Consider the following 13,623-nt stretch of genomic DNA (forward strand, 5'->3'; position numbering starts at 1 on the left):
AAATTAAGTATCTTATTTTTGTGGCTGAAATATGAATGTCTGATACAGTATGCTTAAGTGAATTGTATTTTGAAATCAGTTGTATGCAATTTTCAGGAAAAGTAAATGTGTTTCTTTTTGTTCATTGAAGATGAGATGATGAAAATATGATGATGATTACTTACCAAAACTCAAAGAAATGCAAATACTTTGTTTCTAAACACTTTAAATACAAAATTTGTAAATTAAATTTGTGAAAAAACGTTAAGCATGTCAAGGAAATTCATAGACGAAAAACACTAAAATCACTTAATTTTACATTTTAATCTGCATTTATGTGTACACCACATTTTTAATGTTTGAATAACTGCAATAGATTTGAATTATTTGTATTTTAAAATTGTCATGTAGAAAATCCTTATTCATCACTGACCCATTAATAGATGAATATAGTTTGATGCATAATGCAAACATTGTAAATATTAGTAGCTCATATACAAGCTATAATCAAAATAGACTAACATTATATTCAATTTGTAAAGATTTATCAACAATTATGAACAGGCTACGGAAGCAGTTTTTATTCTCATTCCCCACCTGAACTACAATTTATATTTTGTTAAATAATATTTCACTTTTATATTTCAACTGTACTTCTATACCATGCCTGGAAATTTAAGATGATAATAAATGACTATTACTCCATATACTGTATAATTAGTATAGAAAAATCAAACATTATGAAGTATTTGACAGAAAAGACAGACGCAGAGAACTAAAAAGACAGTGGTTTCTTTATTTGCAAATTAATCACAAAAATATTGGCTACCAACAATAAAAAATATTAACAACGGTAGGTTTGATTGTACAGTCCAGATGATCATTTCCTTAGTTATTTTATTCCATCTATTGATACCCTACATTATGATACAGAAAGCACAATATTGGCAGTGTGAAAGTCATGGGGACCCCTCTGCACATTTGTGTGAGTGTGGTCAAAATATAAAAAACCATAACAATATTTCATATTCTCTTTGTTCCATTCACTCATAATAAATGGATTCTGTACACTGCGACAGACATTTTGTTTAAACATAATTTGTGCTTGGTGCAAAACTTCCTATTTTCCCAGGAAACACAATATTGCATTTTTAGATGTCAGTTGTCGGCTAGGGAGCATGAATACTAAATGACGATGGACGAGTCGAATATTACGCGATCATGACTATTCTGAGAGCAGCATGTAAGGTGCATGGTTTTGTACCGTAGACAGTTGTAAACTACTTACATTTAAACCAAGACCCAGTAAAACTGTTTGTAAAAGTTACTGGTAATACAAAATGTTCCGTGGACCCAAAAGCCTGTAGAGAGTGTAGTGATATCCCTTCCACGAGAGATATGCATCGAAACGTGTTTCCGCTCCTTGGTCAACAACGCAGACTTTGTGCTTCTCAAGCATCATACTTGAAGGTCAATGAAGAAAATAATGGGCTGTACAGTTTTTACAAATAAGATCTGCATTATCGAAAATAAACGCTCTCTGATACTGTCCGCTCTCTATTTGTAATATTGCAAAACTGTGCGTCGAGCATGTGACCCCTCACCCAAATGTCCCCCTTCCTAAAACAGGAACATCTGGGGTTATTCAAGATCAAATACAGTTCAATCTGCGCTTTCTTTCGATGCCTTTTCTGCGGAACCCACAAATAACCACAAGCTGCTTTTACTAACAGGGTCCTTAGTTGAAGTGAAAGCCATCAAACAGCAATTCTTGTCTGGCTGAAGCTGCTTCTTTTGAGGGACCATCTTGAAAAAGACAAACATTCTCTTTGGATGAACGGCTAGTTCACACAGCTTTTAGTGTGACGTGAGCTCTGAAGTAACCGAGCGTGGAAGTACAGAAGAAAGTGCATGAAACTTTTCAAAGACGAATGGAGAAAAAAGATGGAACAAAATTAAATCCAATTAATTGTGTGGTATACTGTACATAAAATGAGACTCTGGCTTGTTTCTGGACTTCTCATTTCAGCAGCAAGTCTTGAGAAATAAAATCAATTAACGCAGTGGTTCAATTCAGCACCATCTCTGGGTTACGGGGCTTTGTGGAGCTTTCCGCCGACTGCCCCTGCCTATTATACAGCTTCCTCGCTTACATTCATGGGTGTAATTCTTACGGTTCAGTAGCAATCAACAGTTCCTACTACAGAAGATGAGTCATAATGGCCTTATAAACTTTCTCGGCGGAGGCGATACATTCCTCAACACATTCTGATGACATTCCTGAATGCAAACTAAACAGATGCTGTGATATCACATAAAATTTAAAAGGGGTGAAACATTCATTAAAAAAGGATAAAAAATTGGCAGGCAACTTTTATGAATCATCATTAAAATGGCAATACCCTTACTGACAAAACTATTTAACGCTCCAGTGAGATTTGCTATAATGCCAAAATAACATAAGGGTCCAGTTCTTGACATTCATCATTAAAATGAAAAGATTACGCCCCTCGAGGCATGTCAAAACACGTATACTTTTGCGAATTTAACCGTCAATTGGCTTGAAAAAGTTGCATTAAGGCAGTTACTGCACACATAACGGGCCTACGGCATACCCAGCTTTTTCATATTTACAGTCACATTGATTATGGATGTAGCTTATTTGTGTTTTAGTACCACAATTAATCACGCATTATTAAGCTGTCCCGTGGATTCGCAACTAATAGCCATAAATACACTGTAATGAAATTTCACCTTTAAATGTCACATTTTAGGCCCAGAGGGTGCAGCTGTAATGAACGGGCTCAATACCCTCTGAAATAAAAACTGTTTAGAAGAATAAAACTACAAGGCCAAGGGCCTCGTGTTGTGCAAACACATGAAATGAGTGTTAAAAGAAGATTTAACAAAGAAAGAAAGTGTGACTCTTCCATCCTGGCACTTGTTTATCTGTTATTAACTTGTGTTGTCCACACTGATGATCGACGTACATCTACAGCTCCGTCACATATAGATAAATGCCCTCCTCTCCCATACTGGGAGGGTGTCCAGTTTTAATGTTAAGACAGAGTTCCCTGGTACTTCAACACACCAGAGGAGTAGACAGTCTTTTGAAGCCTCCCATCGTCATCCTATGTCGAGGACTTGTGGCAGGTGTACCCCAGGGGTGTGGTTTAGGCTCCTCACTGTTCTCCAAAACGGAACAGAACCACAAGTGCACCTAAGTGCAATTTCCTTGCTTTCTCTTCCTCTTCATCTTGTCCTCCAGAAGGTCAGTCCCCTGGAGTTCCGCAAGGTCGCTGGAGGAGACTTGGTCAACCACGTGGCCGGTGGCTGGCAGGGGTGGACAAGAGGGCGAGTCCCCTCAAAAGCTGGGGTGTCTGAGTCTAACCGATGTGTCCCCACCCCTCTCCTCACGCTACCTGCTGTGGAGCAGTTCCTCTCTGAGCCAGCTAGGCAGCGGCTGGCCCATTTTGTACAGCAGCTTGGAAAGCTCAATGTTGTGCTCATGGTAATACTCTCTGAGGAAGGTTCGAGACTGTGGAGGAAGAGGATAAGGTCAGTTTCTCTACTCTTATGAAACACGTGCTTCTGTGCCTACATGTAACCATCGCAATACCTCAAAAATAGTAACACGAACACACAATTACAATAATTTATTGTTTTCGGAAAAAAACCCCTCCATATTCTCCATTATCTACAGCCTAAAATGGGTAACATCCCCATGCTGCACATTTAAATATTTCTGACTGGATATTGGAGCGCACGCCTCAGGCTTAGAAAGGTCATGAACCTGCAGCCACTGCTGTGTGTGTCTATAATGACAGTGTCCTGCTTGCTCTACAGCTCCTTCTCTGAGGGGTGCTGCTACTCCCACTGTGACTGCAGAGCCAGGCGACATCAGCCTGTTCTTTCACCCCTCATTAACTCTGATGTGTCTGCCAGAAAGCCTCAAGGTAATATCAAGGTCCTCAGCATCCGCCTGAGCCTCTTCTTTATCATACACTGTTAAAAGTCACTAACTGATGTTCCCAGGCCCTTCCAGAAAATACATCAGCTTGAATAACTGTCAGAATAACTTTCCATATTGTGTCTACAATGTATTAATGTTATATATATATATATATTAGGGATGCAACGATACAGCTCACCCACGGTTCAATACGAACCTCGGTTTTCATCCACGGTTTTCGGTTCGGTTCTGATGGCTTGGCACATTAAAGTGTTTTTTCATTGTTCATTACAGGAACAGTAATAAGTAAGAAGAAAAAAAACTATTTTACTGAAATTCTCTTTATATAACTTTACTTATTTTCAAAAATCAACTTGTACAAATTCCTGGCTCACAGCAGTTTTTGGTTTATGGTTCATCAACATGCCAGTAAAATAAGCTTCTTGAAGAGGTTTTGCACATCAGAGCATTTAAAATGACGTAATGCAAAACTTGCGATTGCTGTAATGGAAGTAAACGTAACACTGCAAACACTAGCGCTCAACGTGGGCCACTGCAATTGCAATAAATTAGAAGAAATGCAATGCTAAATAGCTGCTTGGAGGCGCTCTTGCTATGACATAAATAGCTGTCCGAAAGGCCGCCGAGTGGCATGACTTTCGTTAAATGGACTTTGGCATGGTGCCGTAGACGCTCTTTCTGCATGTGCTGGGTGAGAGCAACGCGAGCGTGCTGCTTTCGTATGCAGTGTAAAAATACATTCTTGATGTGCCGAATTTGGAGATTATCACTTTAGTACAACAGGCATACAATAAAGCCAGCCCGTGTCTCTGAACAGCACATTGCTTCTCGTGTTGCAGGCAGCCTCGCTTCACTGCCCGACCACCACTCGCTCGCTATTAGATACAGACAAACACGGACGGAGCCAGTTCACAGTGTAATTGAGCGCATGGAAATAATTTAAACGGAAAACCGGAATTCACTTACACGCATTGAACCGCGGAGGTTGTACCGAACGTTTCAATATTATATTGAGTATTGTGGCAACCCTAATATATGTATGTATATATATATATATATACAGTATATATATATATATATATTTGTGCTGTTGTACAGTTTATTTCTCAATCTCAGTAATTGAAGCATCGTAGTGCCTATATTCAGCACAAACACATTTTCTATTTTAAACATCACGTAAACCGTTCCTAAAAAACAGATTCACAACACATACTTGAGACGACTGTTCCTATTAAGTAAATGCTATTTTGTATTTTTTTTTCTTAAATTCACAGTTAACTTTCTTTCTGAAGTTTGTTCTTAAAAAATAAGAAAATAAATTCTTGAAAAAATCTTGATATCTTGAAAAAAAATTGATAACATTTTTGTTGTCTTACATCTCAAAAAGTAAGATTTAGTTTTAGTTTATTGGGTGACACAGTCGTGTTGAGTCAGAAATCACAATGTTGATGGTTTACTTCTCAAAGATTCATTTAGCAATGACAAGGAATTTCACACTGTTTAAGTTTAAACAACGATTTACTCTTATGAATGTTTTTTTATCTTAAAAATGTTCTTGACCCTAAATTATTTATAATTTAGTTAATTTCTGGTCTGTGTTTGGTTATTATAACAATATATTATACACTAATATTTAAGATTATGATTATTCATTTGTATTAATATGTTACTGTATATGAATTATATTAAAACTACACAATTATTGATTCTTTGTGGAGGTCTAACCGAAGTTAAGTTTGGGCCACACTTGTCTATAAACAACTGAACAGATTTGAGTCAAACACACAAAAATAAGATTTTCTCTGCCTGTCACTGTCACTACTGTATAATGGCTTTAACTGAAATATTGGTATATTTAAATAAGGATCACAATCTCACATCAACATCCATGTCCGGATATCTCCTCCCCTTGCTCTTCCCCAGGCATTTGGTCTTCCCTCCGTCGAGCAGCTGGCACCAGAAGCCCTTCTTCGGATCAAACCTGCAGTACGAACAAAATGGAGGACAAGGAAAAGCAGGGTTATGTTTCGACATCAGCCTAATCAAAAGGGAACATAACAGACAGATGGTGCACAGCGAAGCCTCCTGAGAGCCGGATACCGGACAGACTAACTTTGTCCATCGGGACTAGTGGATAACAGATGCTACTGCTTATAAGATTATGTGTGATTGAATGAGAGAGAACACAAAAGGACAGTCAAAAGAGTGCATGTAAGGAGTGCAAGACGAGACTCTAGCGAAACACTTCAAAGTGAACGTAAACAAACACACCTCTGGTGCTCAATAATGCATTGCATGTTAATGACCGCCAAAGACTCTAAATTGTAAGTCATCAAAAAGAAATGAGAAACTCAGGGTGTTCAGGGACAGGGTGCAGTGTTCTCGCACGCTTACGCTAAGATCTTGTGGTAGTTTAGTGTGTTCGTCAAGCCTATGAACTTCTGGATTTTGTCCATCACTGCAGCCGGTTCTGTTCTTAGCATCTGTCCATCCAGAACCAGGATCTGACAAGAACAAAGTTAAAGACAATCTTAGTTACAAGGTCATCTACATGTTTAAAGAAATTAAATTTAAGCAATAACATACAAATGAGTATTAAAGAAATAATAAATACCTGGCTGGGGTGGTAGTGTGTGAGCCAGCGTTGTAAGTGTGTGGCGTACAGGCCGGGCACCAGACAGCGGCTCTGGAGGACCCTCAGTTTGATGGGCGTGTCCCGGCCAGCTGTGATGACATCATGGAATGTATATTTCTGAGCCACGGGATCGTCATGTGCCCTCTGGTGCTGGAACACAGCAATGACAACAAAAACACAGTTTAAGGAGACTGCAAACAGTGCGAGCAGAGGTTATAAAAGAGATGAGGCAAGTCGTTCGTTTTAAATGTATGTATCGGAGAGAGTAAACAAAGTGTACTTTACATGACAAAAATGATAAAAACCTGTACATAAATCAGACAGCTTTAAAGTGTTTTTTATCTTTCCCTGTTTCACTATTAATTTATCTTCTGATCTGTCTCCTTCTGACACTGCAAACTGTCCTCATTAGCTTTTCATGAACGCAGAAGGGCTTCCTGCAACCCAATGTGGGTTTTAAAGGTGAAGTGTGCAATCTCAAAAAGCTACTTTTGCAGCAATTATTAGTGCACCATTTGTAGATTTATTCCACAGAAAAGTGTAAACAAGGTTTCTTTGTAGTACTTCCAGACTATTGCTTTCTTTGAGCATCCCAACCAAATCAACAATGACGCGAGTTTGGAGAGCGACCATCTGTTTGTCCAACCAATGGAAGACGCCGGAGTGTTCAGGAAAGCTGACTGAAAAAGTGATTCTTTTTGGAAACGTCGGTGGTGCACAAATTTCACTTTAAAGGTCCATTGTATGAGATTTAGTGGCATCTAGCGGTGAGGTTGCGACGCCTCCTTTTTGAAGTGCTACGCTAGCTAACACAGGGCTGAAGGAGACAACGAATTTACGAAACGCGCTCTGTACAGCAGTTTGTCCGTTTAGGGCTACTGAACGAATTCCATGTAAGGGAACATACACCGCGGGGTGTATGTAGATAGAAATAGCTCATTCTAAGATAATAACAACATAACTTCATTATGTAAGGTCTTTATACACCTCTGAAGACTACACGTCTGCAGTTCTGCATTAGAAAATAACCCACCACATTGCAGAAAGGATCTACAGTCTGCAGTCGAATCACGGCCTTATTAAACCTGATGATGACACACGAGTAGTTTGAGACTGACCTGATACCAGGAATAGGCTCTGTCAGCTGGGTTGATCAGAATGGTGATGATTTTGGCTTTGGGCAAAAGAGCAGCTGCTCGCCGGGGCGCGACCTCGGAGTCAAAGTAGTTGGCGCTTTTCTCGAAGTAGAAATCCGAACTCGTGTTGGAGGGAAGAGGGAAATACTCCATGTACCTGTCACAAGACCACACACGCAATGAAAACAGTTAGCATGATGTTACATTCTTTGATATGTCTGTCCAACGCAAACCAGAGGAAATCCAGAGAGAACGGAAGGTTTAATATGGCCAGATGGCAGACATGTGTCGACATCTGTGAGAAACCTGTTAAAGCATCGCCGTTGAATGAAATATCTCTCGCTTTAGATTTTTTGTAGATAAAACGGTCATAAAAATGTGTAACAGCTATCAAAAGAAAGACAGACACATGGGTGATGATGTGCATTAGATGCTGCTTTCTAGCAGTGAAGAGGTCGCTGTGTTTTAAAATGACCCATAATGCCTTTCTCTTGGGGGAACATTAGCCTCCATGTCATCTAATACTATTAGCATCAAAGCTTGCCTCGCTTTCATAATCTCTGTACTTCACAGTACTTTACAAGAGCTATTGGACTTCAAAACCCCCATGAAATTGCTTGATGAGGACCGTTTACTCCCCTGTGTTAACACAAGTTGGGGGCGGGACACCTCAAAATGACTGTCCTTTTTAAACCGTCCAATAGCCTTCGGTTTAAGTCAGAACAGTGAAACCTGATTTGTTCCTTGCTACTGCTGGTCAGAATGAGGCGATTTTTGTTCTTTTCAAACAAATTTGCATTGAGCAAAGTATCATAACTCATTCTAAATAGCCATGATCAAGAAAAGATCACAGTTGAGAAACCCAAAACAGACAGCATCACATACCAGTCGATGCCTTTGTGGTAGTTTCGGCCATTGAAGAACTGAATTTCCTCAAAGGTCTCTTTGCTGGGGTAGTTGCTGGTCAGATCGGGGTGCATGCCGAGAAACAGATAGAGGGCAGTAGTTCCTGTAAGAAGTCAAATATATGTCAAATATAAATGAGATTGTAGTATTGAGCATGTTAGCTATTGAATGGACCATAACAAGCATGTAGAATGAATATGAAAGGACGCCTGCCAATATATGGAGCAGCCATTTTTACCTCATATTATCCAGAACATCACTGGGTAAATCCAAACATATCTGACTTCTCTTCAATTGTGTCATAAATGCTGTGAAATTTTATTCACTTATAATCTTCCCTTCTGCTTACAAAAGACAGATTTGGAACACCATGAAACACTGACAGTCTTCAATTTTGGGTGAACTATTCCTTTAAACAACCCAGCCATCATTATCCTGTGCAGTGGAGGAAGATATTTTTAACATAAATATTGGTTTTGCATTTATTTCCTGGACGGCTATCAAGTAACCAAGAATAAAAAATGATGATACTTAAAAAACATTATTTTAGCCATACTGTATATCTCCTGACATTCTGCTGCCGAGCTATTGAAATAACCAAACCGCTCATATAGAGTTTACACTCTGAGTCTCAATGTAAAATGTGATTTGAGAGGTGGAAAGTTTATTGAAAATATGTTACGTGATGATACACAAGCCCCCTGAAAGAACAAGTTATAACAGTGTTCAAAAATAAATAAAGTCACTATAAGGCCGAACCCTTTAATCCTGTGTTTATTGAGAAGATTAACACAGCCATTTAACTACCCACTTTAAGAGTGGGCTATTGCTCCCTGAAGACATCTTTTACAAGTTTAATTAGTCAATGCTGTGAAACTCAAATTCACATCGACTGCGAAGCATTCATGGCTGTTCATGAAGTAAAGATCATGTGACCCTGTGCACACAGTAGCACAGAACATCATTACTGAGATAGATAATCACTCAACACAAAATCATAACGTTAAACCCGATTACGAAAGTAAAAAGCAGCATTTCACTATTAACTTGAACTGAGATTTCATTTTAGTGGTTGATTGTTTTAAATGATAATCACATTTTCAAAGCCTTTAAAACGTGTTCTATTGTTCTTTAGTGGCACGAGCAGCCGACCTTCATCCGATCTGCTGAGACTCACTTAACTGATCCACAACCATAAACACAAGCTCTTACTATAACTTTTTCTATTTCACTTCTGCTATAGTTGTAAATCGCAACGTTGCTCATGATCTTAAACATCTTTAAATCTGTAGGTGCACGTCTAAATCTTTAAAATGATTTTGTAGACAAAAATATAATTTTGATATAATTCCTTTAATTAAAAAAGATCATTTTAGACTGACTGAAAAAGAACCAAATCTACACAAAAAACCCAACATTGTTGGGAACTTCATAAAAACTCTTTAAAAAGCATCTTAAGTAAAGGATGGCTTTAAAAATATAAGTTTAATTATTTATTTATTTAGACACATCATAATTCACAGCATTACATGCGTGCTGTTTCATAGTTTTGATTAGTTTAGTTTCAGCTTTTTTATTATAGAAAGTTATAAAACAATATAAATGAATAGGAAATGAGTACTTGACCCTAAACTGTGGAACACCAGCGTATACAACCCATGTAACTTGTAAAGAGAAATTCAACAAATAAATCATTTTCAGAATTCTGTCATAAGCCAATATTTTAAAAATTCACTACTACCTATTACCAGCAAATCTGGCAAATTTGGTCATATGAACCATTTCTATATTTAAGTAATTCATATGAACAATAACACAAGAAAGAAAAAAACTCAATGTGGGTGCTTGAACCTCTAAAAAGAACAAAAGAAGCTAAATGCAATCTAATGCTGTGATACACAGCGTTTACATTATTTATGTGTTCAGATACTGTTTTTTAACTAAAAGCAGCTGAAACAATTGTTTTAATGTGGTCTTCAAAGACAATACATGCCTTCCAACACAGCTAGATGGCGCATGCGTGCATGCATGTGTGCACTCACCTGTCTTCTGAGGGCCGATGATAAGCAGCTTGGGGAAACGGTCGCAGGTCTTCTCTTTAGACCAGATGTCTTTATGCCGTTTGTCCTCACACGGGTCCTGTAAAGGTAGGTAATTTAGTGTATTAGTATTATTCACACACCAATACACAGCAGCACATCCCAATAAAACAGCGGAGTGTCCATCATTTCAATAACCCTGAAGAAATTATGGAGAAATTGTGTCATTTATCAAACCAGCATGCATTTGGGAAACTTGACGGTTTCATCGGACCGTCCGGTCTGTGTTCGGTTATAACAATTTATTTTATATTTCATTTATATTCATATTTTATTGTATTAAATTAAACCTACTCAACATTTATTGATTCTTTTCTTAGGACCACCGGAAGTTAAGTTTGGGCCACATTATATTTGTTTATGGTGCTCTATATATAACCCAGAGCAGAAACATCGACAATAAAAGTGAGAGATGGTTGTTAACCAGTCAGATTAAAACTACTATAACATCAAACATCTTGGAAGGTCAACAAAGTCCAATAATGTGCAGATTTTATTTCACTTCAAACCTAGCCTTTACACTTGCTTGCTATGATTACATGCCAGAGGTGACCATTTAAAAGATTAACCAGATAAAATCAATAGGCATAAACCATAAACCAGCCTCGATCAACAGCTTTGAAGCATCTTGGGAGAAAGGTGCCCGGCAGCAGCCATTTTAAACTCCTCATCCATCACATCTGAAGATGAGGTGTAACAGCGGTAATGAAGCAATGCTTTTAATCCACCCGTCACTGTTGAAGAATGAGCTTTCTAAATTAATACGGCATATTTAAACCTCCTGCCAAAAGTGAGATGGTCAAACGGTGAATAAAGACGACTGCGATCCATCAGATCTCCTTCACGTCCAGCGCCTGTCCATCCTAATGAGGGTATTAACAGCCAGCATCACGCCACTAATGATCTCGCCTGAATGCATGATAGCGCTAAATAAAACATTAGACTGCATTAACACCTTCCCAAGTATGTGAATGTAATACAAATTTACTCATGGGATCACAGTTTATGTTGACAGTACCAATATATATTAAATCTAGCAAAATACTGATGTTACAAATGTTCAACTAAATAATTGTAATACTTCAAAAAGTTATGTAAAGTCAAGCTCTCGTGTCATTCGGAACCTGTATGACTCTTTCTTCTGTGAAATACAAAAGAAGATATTTTGAGAAATGTGTTTTGGCCATACAATGGGGACCCATGTTGTTTGGTTACCAACGCTCTTCAAAATATCTTCATTTGTATTCTGCAGAAGAAAGAACTGACATGAGGGTGAGTAAACGATAAAAGAGTTTTGGGCTGAACTATCCCTTTAACTGTAAAATAAAAAGGTGATCTTAAAAAGTTGCATCTTTTCACTGCGTGCAACAGCAGCTTGTATATTTCCTGGGAAAACAACTGCAGAGGAAAGAAGATTATTCAGAGCGGGGCAATCTGTGGAACGCTGCACAGCCAGCAGAAAAGACGGGACCTCAACCTTGACAGGAAACGAGAAGGATCAAAAGAGGATTTAGAGCTTTCAAGCTCCCACTTTCTCTTTCTCTCGGGGTGAAACGAAACAACAGAGCCAGAAAGAGAGAGAGACAAGAAGAAATACAGTAGCTGGATAAACCGAAACGGGGAAAGGGAGAGATGTTCTACCTTGCCTCCGACTTCCGAGTGAATTATAGGAAACGATTTCAAAATAGCATATTCTCTGGTTTTCTGGCAGGCTACACGGAAAACCATTTTCACTCTTTGCACATAAGACAGCCATGCGAAAGCCGTCGCTGCATATTACAGCAACAACACTCAACACGCTCGACCTCCCGTGAGTCTCTCGCACAGAATAAATCCGTGTTTGTTTTTCCTAATGATCTCTGAACGGAACAGACCAATAGAGCCCAACAACAGAGCCAGCGTTACCTGCCAGATGGGCTCCCTCTCCTCGGGGAAGATTTGAAAGTATCTCTGTGCCAGCTGTACGGGCGGGAGGGTCTGGAGTTTCAGGTTGGTCCACATCTGTGTGAATTTCACCAGGTTCTTGAAGGTGTACAGTCCGAGGCGGTCATTCCCGTAGTTGGACAGGTGGGTCATGAAGATGCTGATCTGGTTAGAGATAGAACACAAGTGCTAGCTTAATAGAAACATTTCAAAGATGCTACGACTCCTTATCAGGTTCATTTTGACCGATGATTTTTTAGTTGATGTTCAACAAAATCATAGAGTGATTCAGACATAAATAGATAAAGAAGAGCGTCAGTACTCACTGGGTTGAGGAGTACGGTGAGGAAAAGTTCTCCTCCGTTGATGAGTTTGTCCAGCTCTTTCGAGCCTCCGGGATACTCATTATAGAAGATCGTGTGAGTGAAGAGACCACACGTCTGTCTGGGCAACACCTGAAGAACAAAGACATCAGTTTAGTGTGAAACCTTATTTTCAATTCTGTTTCGTGAGCGGGTGATTGATCTGCTTTCAATAATACATTTATTAGCTATAAAACCATGTTCAGAACTCTTATAAAAGTGCTGATACACACATACCTGTGAATGAGTATCAGTTGATTTCTATATTATGGCTTGGCAACTCCAAAAAGACTGCAGTTAAACTAATGAACTACAAGACTCGTTAAATACTAATATTATTATCGCTCAACTTAAAATTGATGAAGTCATAAATGTTATAGCATCATGCTATTTTTATTTTTAGTCTTGAACCAGAGACGTTCGTGTTGGTTTATGAATGCAGTAAGTCCCTCAAGGTCATCGTTTACAGTAAATTTCACCATGGGAAGACATTCATTCAATGAAGAGTTTGTTGCTTGCTTCATCCAACCTAAAAGAAAAAGCTAAAGCGATGTTGCCGATATGACCTCTAATGTCTGGAGGGATTGTTTCTGCTAACAGAACATTACGT

General features: G+C 38.7%; 1 protein-coding gene across 3 annotated transcripts in view; it reads right to left on the reverse strand.

Moving 5' to 3' along the window:
* Positions 1-761: 761 nt before the first annotated feature.
* Positions 762-13,623, reverse strand: part of ndst1b (N-deacetylase/N-sulfotransferase (heparan glucosaminyl) 1b) — an 80,801-nt gene continuing 67,939 nt past the window's right edge. For all 3 annotated transcript variants that reach the window (XM_057359565.1, XM_057359566.1, XM_057359567.1), the window contains 9 exons: positions 12,978-13,106; positions 12,634-12,816; positions 10,672-10,768; positions 8,609-8,732; positions 7,706-7,880; positions 6,567-6,737; positions 6,347-6,456; positions 5,831-5,933; positions 762-3,517 (listed from right to left, as the gene is read on the reverse strand). In XM_057359565.1, coding sequence (XP_057215548.1) covers positions 3,398-3,517; positions 5,831-5,933; positions 6,347-6,456; positions 6,567-6,737; positions 7,706-7,880; positions 8,609-8,732; positions 10,672-10,768; positions 12,634-12,816; positions 12,978-13,106 — 1,212 coding nt within the window. In that variant the 3' untranslated portion in view covers positions 762-3,397. The remainder of the gene's footprint in view (positions 3,518-5,830; positions 5,934-6,346; positions 6,457-6,566; positions 6,738-7,705; positions 7,881-8,608; positions 8,733-10,671; positions 10,769-12,633; positions 12,817-12,977; positions 13,107-13,623) is intronic.

Source organism: Triplophysa rosa, linkage group LG19 (assembly GCF_024868665.1).
Source record: "Triplophysa rosa linkage group LG19, Trosa_1v2, whole genome shotgun sequence".
Classification (NCBI taxonomy): domain Eukaryota; kingdom Metazoa; phylum Chordata; class Actinopteri; order Cypriniformes; family Nemacheilidae; genus Triplophysa; species Triplophysa rosa.